Source organism: Alosa sapidissima, chromosome 9 (genome assembly GCF_018492685.1).
Source record: "Alosa sapidissima isolate fAloSap1 chromosome 9, fAloSap1.pri, whole genome shotgun sequence".
Classification (NCBI taxonomy): Eukaryota; Metazoa; Chordata; class Actinopteri; order Clupeiformes; family Clupeidae; genus Alosa; species Alosa sapidissima.
Genome location: NC_055965.1, coordinates 258212 through 277306, shown reverse-complemented (window position 1 = coordinate 277306; position 19095 = coordinate 258212). Strand labels below are relative to the sequence as shown.

At 40.3% G+C, this 19095-nt stretch overlaps 1 protein-coding gene across 1 annotated transcript in view; it reads left to right on the top strand.

Annotated features, from left to right (window-relative positions):
• LOC121718450 (ethanolamine-phosphate cytidylyltransferase-like) overlaps positions 1-19095 on the top strand; it is a 106457-nt gene that overhangs the window by 20954 nt on the left and 66408 nt on the right. The window contains exon 9 of the mRNA XM_042103464.1: positions 16224-16301. Coding sequence (XP_041959398.1) covers positions 16224-16301 — 78 coding nt within the window. The remainder of the gene's footprint in view (positions 1-16223; positions 16302-19095) is intronic.

Sequence of the window (19095 nt, the reverse complement as noted above, 5' to 3'; positions counted from 1 at the left end):
AAAGAATCACTGGCTTATTAATGCATCTAGGCCTAAGCTATAGCCTAATTAACTATGTATTAAGTAAATGTAAATGTTTGCAAACAAATAAATAAAGTGTGTTGCATACCATCTTAATTCATTTCAAAGACTATGATTAGGCGGTCTCTATGCTGTTTCCATGGATAGTTACAGGAATCCAAGTCGGTGTTGTTTTAAATATCGTTGATGGCACCAAATAAAAAGTATTTCCTGATTGGAGAAACTTTTAGTTTCTTTTCTAGTTGATATAGACGGTTTACTCAATTTAAAGGTAATTGATAACAACAACTGGATTGCAATAGCCTGCCCTTGCTAGCTCACTGGGAAAAAAAGTTAGAGGTATCTTACTCAGGTTCTTACCTTGTCTGAAAGCTAGCCAGCTGAGCTGACGTTCACAAATCAGTTCTAACAGCTGTTCTAGTGCTAACTAGTCAACACATTGTCAGTTTTGCCTAACAAAAAAATAGATGTAATCCGGATTTCACTTAAAAATCAGAGTAGCTCCCGTTGATAGGCCTACGTTATTAGCTGCAGACGCAGACAGCTGCAGACAACACGTAACAGTTTGCTTGAAGGATCCGTAGCCTAGGCGCTGCCAGCTTTGGATGTGACTTCGTCTTTGCTAACAGCCCCTCACATCGACTCATCCAGGCACTTAGGCACATATTTTGTTTATTGCTGTAGGCTACTGCCAGTCATGTTCAATAATGTGGTTACGGGGTCTTGGTGAAATTAAGAAAATGACAGCCTGTCCTCCGCTTCCTAGCATTCTCCTTGCTAACGTACAGTAACTCGATAACAAACTGGATGAAATCAGAGCCAGCCTGGCGTTTCAGCGGGAAATTAAGAACTGCAATTCATTTGTCTTTACTGAGACATGGCTGGACCCCTCAATATTAGACTCTGCCATCCTACCCCAGGGCCTCCTCATTCATTGACAGGACAGAACTACTGACTCGGGGAAGAACAGAGGAGGTGGTGTGTGCATCCTAATCAACAAGCTGTGGTGTGGATGTGCAAACATCATCATCGGGGTGCTCTCCTGACCTCGAACATCTAATGGTCAAGTGCAGGCCCTTTTATCTACCCAGGGAATTCTCTGCAATTTTTTAGTCGCCGTTTACATTCCACCGCAAGCTGAAAGGGGCTGCTTTCATTGTAGCTGGCGACTTTAACAAAGCCGACCTCAAGAAAGTCTTACCGAAGTACCATCTGCACGTTAACTTTCCAACTCGAGGTGAAAACATCCTGGATCACGCCTACACCCGCTCAGCCTTCAGCAAAACGGATCATTCCTCTGTCCTCCTAATGCCAGCCTATAGGCAGAAGCTGAAACGGAGATGCTGGAACGAAGTCGCAGATGGGACCTCTGTCTGTCTTGCAGAGGAGCTGAACTCTTTCTATGCCCCTTTTGAGACACCCACCATGTCAGAGGTACTGTTAGAGCAAGACTGCTGCCCTTTTCAGGTATCTGTGACCGATGTGTGCAAATCCTTCATAAGAGTGAATGCATATTCACAGACATCTTCAACCTCTCACTGGTACAGTCTGTTGTCCCCACATGCTTCAAGAGGGCCACCATCATCCTAGTCCCTAAGAAACAATCCCTAAGAAACAATCATTTCAGTCTAAATGATTACCACCCTGTCGCTCTGACCTCTGTTGTGATGAAGTGCTTTGAGAGCTTAGTCAAAGACCACATTACATCCTGTCTAACTACTGCATTAGACCCTCTCCAGTTTGCTTATAGGTCTAACAGGTCTACAGATGATGTTGTAGCTTTGACCTTGAATACTGCTCTCTCTCACTTGGATCAGAACAACACGTACGTACAGATGCTCTTTATCGACTTCAGCTCCGCCTTCAACACCATAGTACCATCTGGATGGATGGATGGATGGATATATACTCTTTTGATCCCATGAGGGAAATTTGGTCTCTGCATTTATCCCAATCCGTGAATTAGTGAAAGACACTCAGCACACAGTGAACACACAGTGAGGTGAAGCACACACTAATCCCGGCACAGTGAGCTGCCTGCAACAGCGGCGCTCGGGGAGCAGTGAGGGGTTAGGTGCCTTGCTCAAGGGCACTTCAGCCGCTTTCTACTGGTTGGTGTTCGAACCGGCAACCCTCCGGTCACAAGTCCGAAGCGCTAACCAGTAGGCAACGGCTGCCCCAAATCTAGGCTCCTCATGAAACTGCAAGACCTGAACATCAGTCCCTCCATGTGCAGCTGGATACTAAACTTCCTAACAGGCAGGCCACAGGCAGTACGGCTAGGTAACATCACCTCCTCCAGTCTAACACACAGCACTGGTGCTCCACAGGGTTGTGTGTTAAGCCTCCTGTTGTACTCACTGTTCACATATGATTGTGCAGCCACTGACCGCTCCAACACCATCATTAAGTTTGCTCATGACACCATCATAATCGGCTGCATCAAGAATGGTGAGTCTGCCTACAGAGCAGAGGTGGCAACAATGACATCTTGGTGTCAGGATAACAGTCTGCTGCTTAATGTAAAAAAAACAATGAGCTGATAGTGGATTACAGACAGCTGCAGGTAGAACAACATGCACCCATTCACATCGGGAGTGCAGCTGTGGAGAGTGTCAAAAGGTTCAAATTCCTGGGTATAAACATCAGTGAGAATCTGAGCTGGACACTGTATGTGACCCTGCAAGGCGAAACCAGTCAGTTTGAGCACAGTGCTATTTTGAGAAGATCCACGATAAACAAACGTATGGGATAAAATGTCGAATTTCACGTTTTCGCATTAGATAGATAGATAGATAGATAGATAGATAGATAGATACTTTATTGATCCCCAGGGGAAATTCAAGGTCTCAGTAGCATACAGACATCACACACACAATCACTAACAGCAGAAAAAAGTAATTAAAAGTATGTAATAAAAAAAACACAACTAAGCAATAAGGACAGTAGAAGATAAAGAATATATTAAATATACTAAAATACAAATTATACTAAATAACACTTAATCTAAATCAATTCTAAAAACAGTATCCACATAGTGGGTGATACATCAATCAAGAGGCGCTTGCAATGACTGAGGCAGGGACTGAGCCTGTGATTCTCTGTGCATAGTAAGGTAAGGTAAGGTGCTCTGTGTGAGTGAGTGTCATGGTGATGGTGCAAATGAGTAAGTCCAACAGTGCAACAGTGCAAGAATAAAGTCAATATATATCTGTATATCTATATATATATAACTATATTAAGAAAAGGTATAAGTGTGGCCACAGTTCGGCTGTGGCATGCGGGGAGGGTTATGCATATGTGCTAATATAGCACGCAACAAGTGAGGCAGAAAGACAGTGGTAAAAAGTGGCTAGTTGACAGACAGTATCCAAACATGGAGGTGGTGAAGAGGCAGACAGACTATGTGGAGAAGTCTATCTCTCCTCTTCCCTTAAGTGAAACATTGAACAGTTCAATGGCCCTGGGGACAAATGACTTCCTCAGTCTGTCTGTTGTGCAAGGCAGTGAGCGAAGTCTCCAGCTGATCAGGCTCTTCTGCTTAACAATAGTGCTGTGGAGTGAATGATGTTGATCAGTTTGTCAGTTGATAATTCGACAGTATACAGTGACAGTCTACACTTTCATATTGTGAACAAATTTCACGGATAAACATACGTTTTGACTGTTAAATCCTGACTTTATTTAGGTGAAGTCATTAGCAGTCATTCCCTTTGTCCACGCCGCTATAAAAATTTACTTATTACTTGTTACTCAATGTGTCAGCTCTCTATCGTTCTTGGCAGATGTAACCGAATATGAATTTGTGAAAGACTTGCACGAACGGTCAAAAGCACAAACTTGGACCAGTAGAAGTTTTCCATTGACGTAGCGCATTTTAAAAGTAGGCCTATACACAATCTGTGTAAACAGAACTCCCCTTACTTCCCCTGAAATACATTAATTATATTCTATAGTGACACCTAATGACCGTCCCAGGTATTAACTAGGGGGCAGAAAAAGACACTCATTCGGTTGATGAAACTGGACATAGTCAGTCAACCACTTCAAAGTCACGCTACCGTAAGGCTAATAATAGCGGTGTCCTCACACTATCGCACGTGACAATTTACTTTAAAAAGGTGATTTTCTCCTCTTCTGGCGTATTGTGTCAGGAGAACCATGCCAACTTTGGATGCGGTTATCTTAGCGATACTTTTTGCAATACCCTCGATATACATATTGTTGGAAAGCTTAGTTAATGGTCGTTCATGTGAGCACGATAACTTAATTTGGTAAATTTTACCAAAGCAACTGGTTTCGCCTTGCAGGGTCACTACTGGTGTGGTCACAAAGACAGCTAGACAGCGGCTCTTCTTTCTGCACCGTCTGCGGAAATTTGCCATGGACTACAAAATATTGGCCAACTTTTACCGCTGTACAATAGAAAGCATTCTGACTGGTGGCATAACAACATGGTATGGTAACCTGCACTGCCCAGGATTGAGAATCGTTACAAAGAGTTGTCAGATCAGCACAGCGCATTACAAGGACTGAGTTACCATCCATCCAGGACCTCTACTGCCAGCGCTGCAGAAGGAAGGCCAAGCGTATATTTTCTGACCCCAGTCATCCCAGCCACTGTCTTTTTTTACCCTCCTGCCTTCTGGCAGACGATACAAGGGCATAAGGACCCGTACCAGCAGACACAGGGATAGTTTCTACCCGTAAGTCATCAGGATGCTGAACAGTCCTTGGAAATCCCCACATAATGGCACTTAGTTTTTTGAATTTTGTTTTACCCTCTTCCTCCTTCTCTCTCCATCCTATTTTTATAGTATTTTTAAAAATTATTCTTGAAGTTGAATGGACACTTGAGCACAAGGAATTTCAATGCTGATAAATGCTTATTTATGAGTACATGATAATAAACTTGAAGTTGACATTGCTACAAATTTAAAACTGGATTACTCTGGAATGGCTAACTGTACAGGGAAATGCATTACACCTTTGTGGGGAATACTTTACACCGTTTACCACAACAACTAGCGGCTAACATTGTTTAAAAGCTGAGAAAAAGCTCTTTTGTGTGATGTGATACATGTGATGTCTGTGTGATGAGTAGGCTACTTTGCGAGTAGTTCAGCAAAGAATGGGTGAATTTGGAGGCACTTTCTTTCTTGTCACTTTCCCCACTGCGTAAAAGATTAAATTAATTTGCAATGTTAATGCTAACATGCAAATTATGCTAATGCTGCTTAATTTGACAGGCCATAGGCTAAATAAAAATTGCTAGTCAGATGCAAAAGATAATATTGAAAGAAGGGGGCACCAAGGCCACAGTGGCCTGTGAACCTTTGATTTTCAAAGGGGCATCACGGCCAACGCAAGGGGCCATGGCCGTCTGGCCACTATGAAATTCCCACCCTGCATACTTTGATAATAGATGCAATGTGCTGTTTCAAATTCAGTGCATTTTTTAACATGTCACGGCATACTCTCTGCTTGAGGCTAAGATTGTGTTTAACTAGTGTATTGTGTTTAAACTGCGAAGTGCCTGCACTGTCTGCAAACTTTGTGTTCCCCGCAGTTCTAGGGTAACAACTACAAAGTTCATGGAGTCTCCTTATAGTACCTCAACCAGCTGAATTCTCGCAGCCAGTCTTCCCATAAATGGTGGGTTTGGGCCTTTTTCACCACATAAACCTCTGACTCTGAATCATCATCCGACTGTGACACTGTAGACTCTAGTACTAGCACACAAACCGCAGGTCGGAAGAACGAGTCAATAGTTCGCTTGCTCATTGTTCAGACGCACATAGCAGGTTGTGATATCTGTCTCCTTCCCACAGACGTTTACGTGTGCTCGATTAGGACCCTCCTCCTCCACACATTAGCCACTGACAGAGGCCATTCCCTATCCTTCTCACACTCATTGGCCTGCCACAGATTCCAGATTCATTCCAGATTCAATAAATAAGGGACAAATTTACTAGTTGCACATGTGCGACTGGATTTTGGTCGCAAGATGCGACCATTTGGTCTCAGTCTGGAGCCCTGATCTGTAGCACCTGCCAGAGGGGAGGAGGTTAAAGAGGGTGTATGCAGGGTGTATACAGGGTCTTTGATGATATTCTCTGCCCGCTTCCTTGTCCTACCAGTGTACAAGTCCTGGAGGAAGGGCAGGGGGGCACCAATTATTTTTTCAGCTGTCCTAGTTATTTTGAGTAACTCAGAATGCTTCAATAGTTCAGGCTACCTCTTTGTGTGTGTGTGTGTGTGTGTATACGTGTGTGTATACACGCACGCATCTGTAGTTTTGGCATTTAATTTTTTTTTATTTAAAAAAGTATTACATTTGTATGGTTTTGCTGTTGTTTCAGATGGAGGATGACAAGACCTACACAGACCTTCTTGCAAGCCTGAAAAGGAAGAGGCAGCTGACTGCTGATGAGCTTGCGCTCACAATTCTGAAGACCATGAGGGGATGGAGGAAGTAGGTATAGATTTAGATGGTGTGCGTAAGGCAGTGCAGACTGCCACTAGACTTTTTAATGTTGTTTTTTACTCACGTTATTGTCCCAGGCATATGTGGTTTTACAAATCGGTAGGGGTGGGAGCTTGTGCTTAGTTGTGCGTCGTATGCAAACAGTGCAGGGGCATGGGATAATGAGAAATGTTTCTGGGATTGATCATTTACATGGGGTTCACTTCCCTCCCTAACGTCCATTGCTACTGGGGAACCAAGTCTCTGCAGGGATCGTGGGCCAAATTGTTTGCAGCTGGATGGCATTTTGCGTTCGCGGTAGCCTAATGGGGTTCTTTAGGCTACAGCCCTGTTACTTCAGCATTGCATCTCACTAGCCAGTGTGTGCGGCGCTACAAAGCTGCAGGAATTAAACATGCAATAAAGATACTGGTCATGATGAGTTGAAGAAGAGCTGATTAGTAATTGATCAGGCTATTACATTTACAGGATTTCAATGTGTGGAGGGTATTTGTCTACAGTAGTCGATCACATGAAGTTAAATGCACAACTTTAATTAACTTCAATTTAATGTAGGGCTGAAATATAGCCTAATGTGCCTGCTGGTGTCAGTGTTGGCCTACATTTTTTATGTATTATAAATACATAGATAAACTTTTAAAATAAAATTTTAAATAAAATTTGAATTCAAATTTCCCAACGACTGTTTCAAAAGAATGGATTTCTATTCTCGTAGGCTAGTTGATGTGATGTTTTAGGGAATATAAGGTCATGAAAATTTGTCAAGTAATTATGGAAAAGTCATGGAAATTCTCTGGTGGAAATGTGTACAAACCCTGAACAATGCTGTGGGGACATGAGGTAGCATAAAATAGAGGGTAATGCAGTACAGTGTAATTTCCACAATGCGAATGATTTGATTGACGTATTTAGACTAGTGAAGAAAAATTCAGTTTGGGACAAAAGACATGTACATCAGCCTATTGTGGTAAGTGATTACAAATACATGGAGGGCGTTGTGTAGCAGACCTCTACAGATTCTTTATAATAACATAACTATTACTATAGTATTCACTGGGCTTATCCAACCAGGTTTGCTTAAACGTAATTGGGGTGTTAACGTCGCAGTCAGCTGACAATAAAAGACTGCTTGGCCAAACCTACGTGGAGAGAGCACTAATTACCAGACACGGAAGCTCTATCGGAGAAAGTGGTTACTAGGAAAGAAAAGGTGGAAAATTTCCGAAGACTTTACATGGGAAGTTAAGATGGGGAATTTTGTAAATATTCCAAATTAGCAACGTTCATGGAATTAAAAGAAATTATGGGATTTAATGGGAATTTACGGGAATTAACTGGTAATTTTGGGTAATTCATACAAACTGTTTCATATACAAACATTAACATTTTGTTTTGTAATAAGGAATATGTTTGTTCATATTTTCACTTAGCTTAGACTACAAAGCTAGCTAGCATACTAGCGGGAATCCCATTCTCTGCCTAAGGTTTACTAGTGTGTTAAACTAGCAACATTGAAACCACTGAACTGCCCAAGATGCACAACGCCACTCAACAACAAAATCCGATTGGTTGGCTGACTATCACTTAAAATGGTAAAGCAAATAAAAAATACATAATTACGCTCATTTTCCACTTTCGTGGAATTACGCTCTTATTACAGTTTCGACCGAAGAGACAAGTTTTAAATAGGAAAATTAACGAAAATCTTTTAAGCGTGATGCTAGCAGGCGAGATGCTAATGGTCTAATCCGATTCAATGATCTATGCTAGGCTGGAGCTAAAAGTGGTATCGCCAGACTCAGAGAACGGCTGGATGAACTGGAGAAAGGTAAAAAGCAATTGTTTAACTCAGGGAGGTGGAAACTGGGCGTAATTCCCCAAATGGTGGAATATCCCTTTAATCAGACAGGCAATATGCACATATGGTTATTAATCGTCCCGTTAGAGTTTATGCAAAATTACGTACCCCCATTTGAATGAGCCCATAACTGGGCAACTGTGTTCGCAAACTTCCCCCAGTTTCAAATAGAAATTCGACTGAAACTGCATTAAATCAGGTTGTAACTATATTATGCTCCAAGATGGGGGCTACGTTTAAGTTTCCTGTTATAGACTAACTTGCCATATTAAAAATTCCTAGTTTATTCCGACGTGGCGGGAGCATTTTAAATAGAGTATTCACACTGGATAAGTAGATACATGCAGAGGCCTACTAGTTTCCCTGGCTAGTCAACCACTGGTAACGCTCAACACTAATCTCCGAGTTCACATTCCCTTTCCTCCAGTATACAAGCAGCCGTGGCCTACTGGTTAGTGCCTCGGACTTGTAACCGGAGGGTTGCCGGTTCGAACCCCGACCAGTAGGAAGAGCTGAAGTGCCCTTGATCAAGGCACCTAACCCCTCACTGCTTCCCGAGCACCGCTGTTGTAGCAGGCAGCTCACTGCTCCGGGATTAGTGTGTGCTTCACCTCACTGTGTGTTCACTGTGTGCTGAGTGTGTTTCACTAATTCACGGATTGGAATAATTGCAAAGACCAAATTTCCCTCACGGGAGTATATACTTACTACTATACAACTAATTTAAACTCTTCCACAACTCACTTTCCTTCTGAGACTCATTCTGACTTTCTTTTTTTTTCACCACCACCCCCCTCTTAGGAGGACAATCTTTATTTTTTATTCCATATAAGTACAAGTAGTAGGAGCCGCTCCAAATCCACCCACCTTAGTGTACAAGTACAAATCACAGGTGTGACTAAGGCACCGTTCTAATAAGGCACCGGTGCCGACGCAAACGGTAGTAACTACATCGAATAACAACATGGATTTTGGTGCCTCATTTTAGTGCCACTTAAATCTCTGCCGTTTTTTTTTTTTTAATACGAGGCATCACTGCATGTCATGTGCCATCTCTAAGGTCTTGCTCTGATAGCAACACATCCAGATACAGCTAACATAAACACTAGATGTAGCCTAAGATTAAACCAGAGGGGTGCACCACCAGGGGCGTCACTAGACCTTTCTTGAATTTCCCCTGGGGATCAATAAAGTATCTATCTACCTATCTACCTATCTATCTATCTATCTATCTATCTATCTATCTATCTATCTATCTATCTATCTAATTCACTGGGGCACGCGCCTTAGTAAAAGTCTCCAGTGCCCCAGTAAAATTCTAGCGCGGCTCTAGCTGGAAACGGCATTCATGAGCGCATCTCTGTGCCTGCTTTAATCATGGCTCGAGCCTGTCACTTACCAGCCAATAAAAGGAATAAAGAAAGGGGCCATAATAGCCAATCAGGAAATAGCACCTCTGTAGCTGGGTAAGATTGAATGCAACAACCAATGAAAATCGTTCACATGATTCTTCCGAGTGTTTCGTTGTACTGCACACACATACACTGTGGAATCCGCTGGAGTTCGTTACATCACTTTGAGCACAGAGTAAGTCGTCCCCTGTTTAATGTTACAACAAATTCACAACTTGTTTGACAGAAAAAAAGTTGATCGCTGTTACCCACATAACTAGCATCTGTTTTTCAATGCTTAGCGTCGTTGTAGCCTAAATTTAGCAACAGTTTACCAGCTTGTGCTCTCTCACTCACACACACACTCACACCATGCGTAGGCTGCATGCACACATGCAGACAATTAATAAGGATTTATACGTATACTGTAGAGATAGTAGAGATGGACATCAGAAAATTCTTCCTGAACAGAGGGAGAGAGGAACAGTGAGGAGGATGAGGGAGGTATGATTTTGCCCACATTAACGGTAACATTAACATTTATGCTGGTAATAGCCAGTGCTGTGATTTGATCAATGGTTTAATGGCAAACTTAAATAAGTTTGCTGCATTTGCAAATGTAGCCTATAATAATATGCACAGAATCAGAGTAGCCATCTATGTAGATTATTATAGGCTACATTTGCGAATTATCACCAAAAGTCAGTATGAAGGCTTTAGTAGGCTATTTAAGCTACAAAGAACTGCAGTATTGCCAGGATGTCTATAGGACCCTTGCCTGGGAGGGAAGTATATCTCAATTTGACTAAAAATAAGCTTCCCTTGTGTTAGTAGGAAAGCCTATTAAATTCATGCAGTGAGTATAGGCCTACTTATGCCTATGTGTTTGGATGTTGCTGGATAGTGGCTGCTACAACAATTGAGGGAGAGTGTGCTGGAGGAGGAGGAGGAGGAGAAGAAGGTCGAAGACAGGGGAGAAAGAGCACAGGCTGGGCAGTCCAGTACCAGGCAGGGGGAGGAGGAGGAGGAGAGAGACAGGCAAGAAACGGATGAGGACATGATGGGGGCTAGACGTAAAACTATTCAGAGTATGGAGGAGGATGTCTGTGACCTAGGGGAGATATGTGATGGTCCAAATCAGGCTAGCCATTTATTTCATATTGCGCGCACAGTTAATTTTTTTTCAAAGCGCTAGGTCTAGAATCGCCCCTCTGCACCACATAGGCTAGTGGACAGTATTTGACAGCTTGCGTGAGCCCAAGTAGCTTACTTTAAAGGGGAACTTGGCAACTATTTCAACTTAATAAACCCATTTAGAAATCATTTTGAAGGTTAAATGACCTGTTCCGGTGAAAATAGTGACTTTCCCCGCTCCCCTCGTCCCCGGGTGGAAAACCAACCTTGCAACATTGGGACTACCATCCCGGTGAGAGAAGTGAGAAACAAGAAACTTGTTTTAAATTGTGTTTCTTACCTTGTAACATCCACATTGTTCTGTCAAAGTTATGCTAACCGTTTTGCTAGCTTGTAAACAAATCCATGTCCTTTATCATTACCTTTTTCCACAGTTTGAAATAGCATAATGCACAACTCCAGCAGAGGGGGAAATATAGCTAATCCTGCCAAGTTTCTCTTTAAAGCAATATCACAAGCTCATCTCAAAAGCAGTAGGCCTAACTACACACAAGCAAAAGGCTATGCAACAACATCAACAGTATACTTATACAATAACCTTGCTTATACACTAACTGGCATTTATTACAGTGCATGAAAATGCACTGTACTGTTCTTCCTAGGCAACTTCAACAACTTCTTATTATTATTCCGCTTACCACTTTTTCCGTACGCAATTTCTCTTGAACAGTTTAACTTAGAAACTTCATTCAAACTTTGTAACGTAGGTCTTCAAACAGATCGGGTTGGTATGACTTTTCAACTTTGAAACTTTTATACTTTTTAAACTATTAAAGAAAAACGTTTTTAAAAATCCCCATAGACTTAACATTGCCGATTGTGACATCATAATACGGCCGTTAAGCAATTAGAATCCTATGGCAGGTGTTCAGGCATCCTGGATCAACTGCCAGTCTCAGGCTTTAAGCATACAAACTGGCCCTATTAAGACTACACATCCTGTTCAACTGCTTCCTCTGCCAAAAACTGTTTCAAAATAAAATTCCTCACTACAATATTTCACTATTAAACAATTTAACCCTTTAAACTACTGAACTTTTTAACTGTTCAGCCATTGTAACTGTTACTTGTCATCGACTATGACTCCTACCCACTGTAGCTAGTTAGCATAGTTAGCATCTTAGCATAGTTAGCATGCTAGTTAGCGTTTTTAGCAAAACTGCTAAAAATGATTAGCTAAGTTAGCTAAGTAACATGGTTAACATAGTTAGCATGTTAACATTGTTAGCATGCTAGTTAGCATAGTTAGCATAACTACTAAAAATGATAAGCTAGGTTAGCTAAGTCACATGGTTAACATAGTTAACATGTTAGCATTGCTAACATAGTTAGCATGTTTAGCAAAACTGCTAGAAAACATTAGTTAAGTTAGCTAAGTAACATTGCTAGCATAGTTAGCATGTTTAGCAAAACTGCTAGAAAACATTAGTTAAGTTAGCTAAGTAGCATTGCTAGCATAGTTAGCATGTTTAGCAAAACTGCTAGAAAACATTAGTTAAGTTAGCTAAGTAGCATTGCTAGCATAGTTAGCATGTTTAGCAAAACTGCTAGAAAACATTAGCTAAGTTAGCTAAGTAACATGGTTAGCATGTTAGCATTGCTAACACTGCTATAAAACATTAGCTAAGTAACATGGTTAGCATAGTTAAAAATCTTAGCATAACTGCTAGCAAACATTAGAGCCATTCCAATTTTCAGTTATCGTCAAATATCTACCTATACACAGCCATTAAACTATTTGAATATCAACATTCATTAAACTGCTAGAAAACGTTGGCTAAGTTAGCTAAGTAGCATGGTTAGCATGTTAGCATTGCTAGCACTGCTATAAAACATTAGCTAAGTAGCATGGTTAGCATAGTTAAAAATCTTAGCATAACTGCTAGCAAACAGTAGAGCCATTCCAACTTTCAGTTATCGTCAAATATCTACCTATACACAGCCATTAAACTATTTGAATATCAACATTCATTAAACTTCCAGTCTGTCAACAACTTTTAAACTATTTACCTTCAACTTTTAAACAGTCTACTTTTAAACTATCTATTAAACTATCATTAAACTATCTATTAAACTAGCTGCCTATCAACAACTTTTAAACTATCTACTGTCTATCAACAACTTTTAAACCATCTACATTCAGCTTTTAAACAGTCTACTTTTAAACTATCAACTTTTATTAAGCTATGCAACCACCATGTCTATCCTAGCATCACCGTAGTAACCATCTCTGTATTATCTGTTTTAACTATACATGATATTTTACATCACAACTTTAGCATTTTCATCCACTGGTAATTCCTTGGAATTGCATTTCTAGTTTTAAATGTTATCATCAAAGTTCTAATGTGAAAACTTTTTCACGGTGTGTTCCGAACAACATAATGACATTAATCATTCATGTGCATGAGGCCCATATAGCATCACAATGAATATGAAGATCATGCTAAAGGTTAGCTGGCAAAAACATAAATATGTAGATTACATACCGCATTGATATCACTGAGCTGTCAAGAGGCTATGGAACCATCTCCGTACGTTATCGCTAATTAAGCTGCTCAGCTGACGGGGGTATTAGCCATAGTTGCTGTTAAAATGCCTAATAGCGCTGGCAATCTAAACACTACAACACCGGCATATGTATCATGTTTAAAACTATTATGTGTTATGGGGGAAGACACCAAATTTCTTGAAGCATTTGGGAACACACTGAATGAACTTGAAAGCAGAGTCCCTGACGTTAGATTAGGTTGCTTGCAAATGCCGTTGTCCATGACCTGGCAGTTCCATGGCGGTTTTAACATAATTTATGGCAAACCACCTACACTGGATAAACTTGAAAGCAGAGCTTACCATTGTGAGTGCATCCATGGCAAGCTGTTTTAACATTTAAATGTATTATGCGTAGAAGCAATACGATATCGATAGTAAATTGAATAATTAACAGATAATTTAAAAATATATCAAATTGGTCTTATCAATAATAAAAAAGCAATTCATGCTGTAGACCATTATATTATAAAAGCAAAGTACCAGTTCAGGCACCGTTTTGGCACCGGCACCGTTTTAAAACGCTAAAACCCAAACAATATCCAACCCTATGTGTGACATACTAAGACAGACAGACAGACAGACAGACAGACTGACTGACTTTATTTTGTACAAAGTATATTTGCCTATATAAGTTGTTGTATGAATATTTTTGGTTTGAATTATTACAATATATTATTTGAAATTTATAAAAGTTTTTTTTTGTTGTTTGATTTGTGATCGGCTAGCTGTAACTGTGTCTTAAGGTTGAATTTGCTGCAAATACTGCCTGGCACCCCAGAGACCATTTCATCTCTAAATTTACGTTACAGTTACAGTTGATCAAATGATAAATACATATTGTGTACTCCAAAAAATACAGAAGTGGTGTAAAACACCTTTTTTCCATTTTGTGGACATTGCTGTTGTCAATAGTTTCATATTATTTCAAGTTTGGCAGTGCAATGCAGAATCTGGTGTTGAACCTAGGTTAGGTAGCTACAGCCAGATAGACTTTCGAGAAAATCTATCACGACAGCTGGCAGGCATTTTCTGTTGATATAGTTTTTCAGCCTCGCCTTCAGCTGCTCCAACTACTACTCTGTCATCTTTCCATCAAGTACATATTCTTGTACAGCAGGAGCCACAGAGAAATTGTTGGCTTTGTTATGAAAAAGGTTAAAAATGGAGTTTGTGTGTATATGTATGTGTGTATTCTCCACAGGTTTGTTCTACTATGTAATCTACTTTCAAATGTTTACAACACATTGATTTTTGAGTGATGTTGAAGTTGATTGTATTCCTAGCTTCTCATAAATAATAATATGTGTTATATATATATATATATATATATATATATATATATATATATATATATATATATATATATATATATATATATATATAGTTTTCATATTATACTGATATTTATATAAGGAAGTTGTATCTGTTGAGTCAAATGTATTTTATGTCTCTCTTCTGAAATGGTCTTAAATAAATATACAGTTTTCACTTCCTGTATTACTGGTAATGTATTTTTATGTCATTCTTATTGGCTGTATCATTTGCTCATATACAAATAAATGGGTTATTCTTATACACCACATAAATCTAAACCACTCTGTCTTGACTTCATTATTAGTATTTTTGCATACTTTTATGTTATTGGTGAGAAATATTCTAAATCACATTTCCTGCATTTTTTTACACTGATCACTAAATTTATCATAACATTTGAAAGGTTAAGGGTATTCCAATTCAGTTTTTTTGTTAAATAACTCACAACTTGCTGAACATGTTGTATATCAACATTATCATATGTATTTTACATCATTTCATAGATATGATCCTTCTGATTAAAATGGTATGTATATATATATATGTATAACACTACCGCGACCGTGATCTGAAATATATCATGTGTTCCTTCCTTTGTATCAGCAACCAATCGTGAAAGTTCAAAGGCGATGATTCTAGGCTGAGAACGGAATCTCATTGGCTGTGTTTCAAGGCTGTTTTCTCAAAATGAGACCGCTAAATTCTTATCATCTCAAACCTGATGTAAAGCTGCAGCTGACACATCAAGAATTAGAAAGAGGTAGAGCTGTTGGAGCCTATTGTAATAGTAACAGTAGCCTACCTATAATATCTGCATAAGGTGTGCTGTCATGGATAAATAATCATATAACAATATCAGTAGTTTATATAATAATAGTTATATTAATATAATATTATATATGTATAATGTAATTAATTAATATTATACAGCCACTACCCTAACTAACACATTTTCTGCGGGGAAACACTGTAATATGAAGAGAGAGCCTAATTGCTCGGTGTTCATTGATTTTCTTTCAGACTTATGTGTAGGCCTACATTTATTTATTTGAGTGTTTGTCATGGTTGTGTTGACATTTCTTCTCTTGTTTGCCTTGATTGATGTGGTAATTAAAATCAGGGGGAGGTTAAGTTTTAAATAAAAGTGTTTAAATTGAAAATTTTTCACTTGGTCCTTATTTCAAATTGGTAAAAAAAAGCATGATATGAAACAATTCTATCGTGATACAGTTTTCAGCCACATTGAGGCACTTGAGTGGAAGCCAGAGGTTTATTTAAGCAGCTGTGTGACCTGAGCCATTTTAAATAAATGTTATAAAGAACTCCTCACAATAGGAAATCCAACCACATTACATTACTGTATGGATATATATGTAATATTGTTTTCCCCTGTTTCTGTCTTTAGGAAGTGAATCGCTATAAAGGAAAGAATTATCCTATCATGAATATTCATGAAAGAACTTTGAGCGTGCTGGCTTGCAGGGTAAGACACACATGCACTCTTCCTGTCTAAGGTTTGCCTAACTAATACCTAATGTCCTTTGCCTGTATACATTCATACCTAAAGTTGTATAGAATATGGGTTGACCAGTTATTGCATAGGCACAAACATTCCAATCCTTTTGCCTTATGTAACCAACTTTAGATTGTGATTCCAAAGGCAAATGTGTTTACTTGGTACAATGATATATGAGGTAGGATAAGCCTGTATTAAACCAGTGTTTTTCAAAATGGTGGTCTGGTGGTCCACAAGCTATCCCAAGTGGCCCCTTAGCAGTGGGAAAATATAATATAGATGAGTTGTTTGCAATATTGAAACAACTTGTATTTAAATCCAGTTCTGCAACACTGCCTTTTGTGGATTTCCGGTCTACCAATGTCATGCGGGGAAAAAATCAGGTTTGCGTTCGCCTGATCTCATGTGAGAATTTCTTTTGTGTTTCCCCAAACACTACGATTGTGTTTCCCACACTGGCAAGGCGAAACGTAGCCAAACTCATAGGCCCCTATTTTGCACCCTGGCACATGGCGTAAAACTTGTTTTCCACCCGGCGCAAAGTTTATTTTCTTATTTTGCACGTCATTTTTTAAACAATGGGGGGGGGGTGGAAATTAACAACCATGGGAGTGGCCTAGCGCATTGTCTAAAAATCGCTATTGTACACCACCTAAAACGCATTACGCCACTGACAAAGAGAAACCTGGTGGGTATTCCATCAACCTCGCTAAAGGCCAAACCTGGCTTATTTCGATAAGTTTAGCTAATTTTAGTGAAATCCCGTTCCATTAATAAGGTTAACGTTACCCAGCTTGGTAACTATGGGAATTTATGCCACAAAACTAACCTGGTCCGTAGCAGGTTAACTTTCAAGCTAAATTAAGCTGTGTTGCAAAAAAACCCAATCACTCGGAAAACTAGTCAAAAAAGATGGTTCCGTCAACCTGTGCTTTCATCACCTGTAGCATACAACTTCAAAAATAGAAGTAGAAATGTTTTTTTTTCCAACAGTGTCACCAAGCATGGATTTACACATTCACTAGCTCCAAAGAATTTATGAAGATTATGTGACTGTGAGCGACCGAGGCAGCCAGCCCACCAATTGGGATGTGAGCTTGGGGTTGTAGGTGGAAAAGGAGGTGCAGGAGAGGTTTTCAGCGTGCAATTTCTATTTATTAAATAACCAAAAGAAAAACTTGCAGGAATAGCAATCGGCTATTATTTAACAAAAAAACACTTTCAAACAAACAAAACAAAAATAAGTTCCGTATTCCAGTTCAGTATTCCAATTATCAACAATTGCAGAGCATAAAGCTACAGTAAGTCTCTACCTCACAACAGGAGAGCTGCTCTCTCTTTGCTCTTTCAGGGGAACTGAGCTACCCCTCTTAAATAAGCCTACCAATTGGCCTAAATTAGCCCAAATGGGGATATTGGCTCAAACCACTCAACTAGGTAACCACTTTCACTGGACATTCACTATTATAACAAAATAACTACCTATTACAAATATATACAAAATGACAATGGTGCATATTACTATGAAAATACATGTTAATTACCATAACCAATATTCCCCACATACATAATAATAACAACAAGACGACCAACAGACAAGGCAAACACCCCTCTATCATAATGCCCCACTCCCTCCCCCTGTGGGATGTTGGTAAAAGCACTGTCCCAACGCGAAGCGCGCTTCCGCAATGGGACAGTGGCTGGGAAGCCGAAGCACCAGGAAGTGTTGTGAGTATGGTGAATGTTAACCGGTTTACAGGCGTTGTACAGTGAATGCAAATGGTAAATGGATTGACAGTGGGTACCACACTATGTGTTTAAGTTACCGGGAACAAAGAAAGACAGAACTAAAGGCAAAACTAAAGAAAAATCGCGGCAGACCAAACATTTGGTCTGACGCATGAATGAACGCCAAACTGGCGGCAAAACTCCCGACACTAACGATTAGACAAAACTATACACCAAACACACTTTACACAACATGAAACAATACTTCAAACAAACACACAACATCGTTTATACGCCAGGGAGATGTGGCGGGTGACTGTGTGCGTATGGGTGCATGTACTGTATGTGTGTGTGCAACCGAGTGGAGTCTCTCCCTCTCTCGCATTTCAAGAGTGCACCGAAACGTCTTTAAAGTCCGATATAGGGAGAAGGGGGAAAGTTCAACTTCTCACATTTCCCTCCACCTCTGAAGTCTCACCACCAGGGTGGCGAGACAAGAAATCCGCAACCACATTTTGCTTTCCAGGCCGATACTCAACCTGGAACCTGTATGGCTGCAGAGCCAGGAACCATCTGGTAATCCTGGCGTTAGAGTCTTTCATCCGGCCAAGCCACTGAAGAGCCTGGTGGTCAGTTTGTAGCAAAAAGTCTCTGCCGAGCAAGTAATATTTGAAAGTGTCTAGGGCCCATTTAATGGCCAAACATTCCAGTTCAACAGCAGCATACCGTGTTTCACGGGGGAACAGTTTGCGGCTAATGTAAGCCACAGGCCGCTGGTCCGATCCTTCCCCTTGGAGCAAAACCGCCCCCAGTCCAATGCCAGAGGCGTCAGTCTGGACTGTGAACGGCTGGTCAAAGTCTGGGCTCTGCAAGACTGGGCCCTGACACAGAGCCCCCTTCAGGTCATTAAAGGCCCTCTCCTGCTCTGCCCCCCACTGCAGTTGACCAGACCCGGATTTCCGAGTTAGGTCCGAAAGGGGTGCAGCGCGAGAGGCAAAGTCTGGCACAAACCTGCGGTACCAGCCCGCCAGAC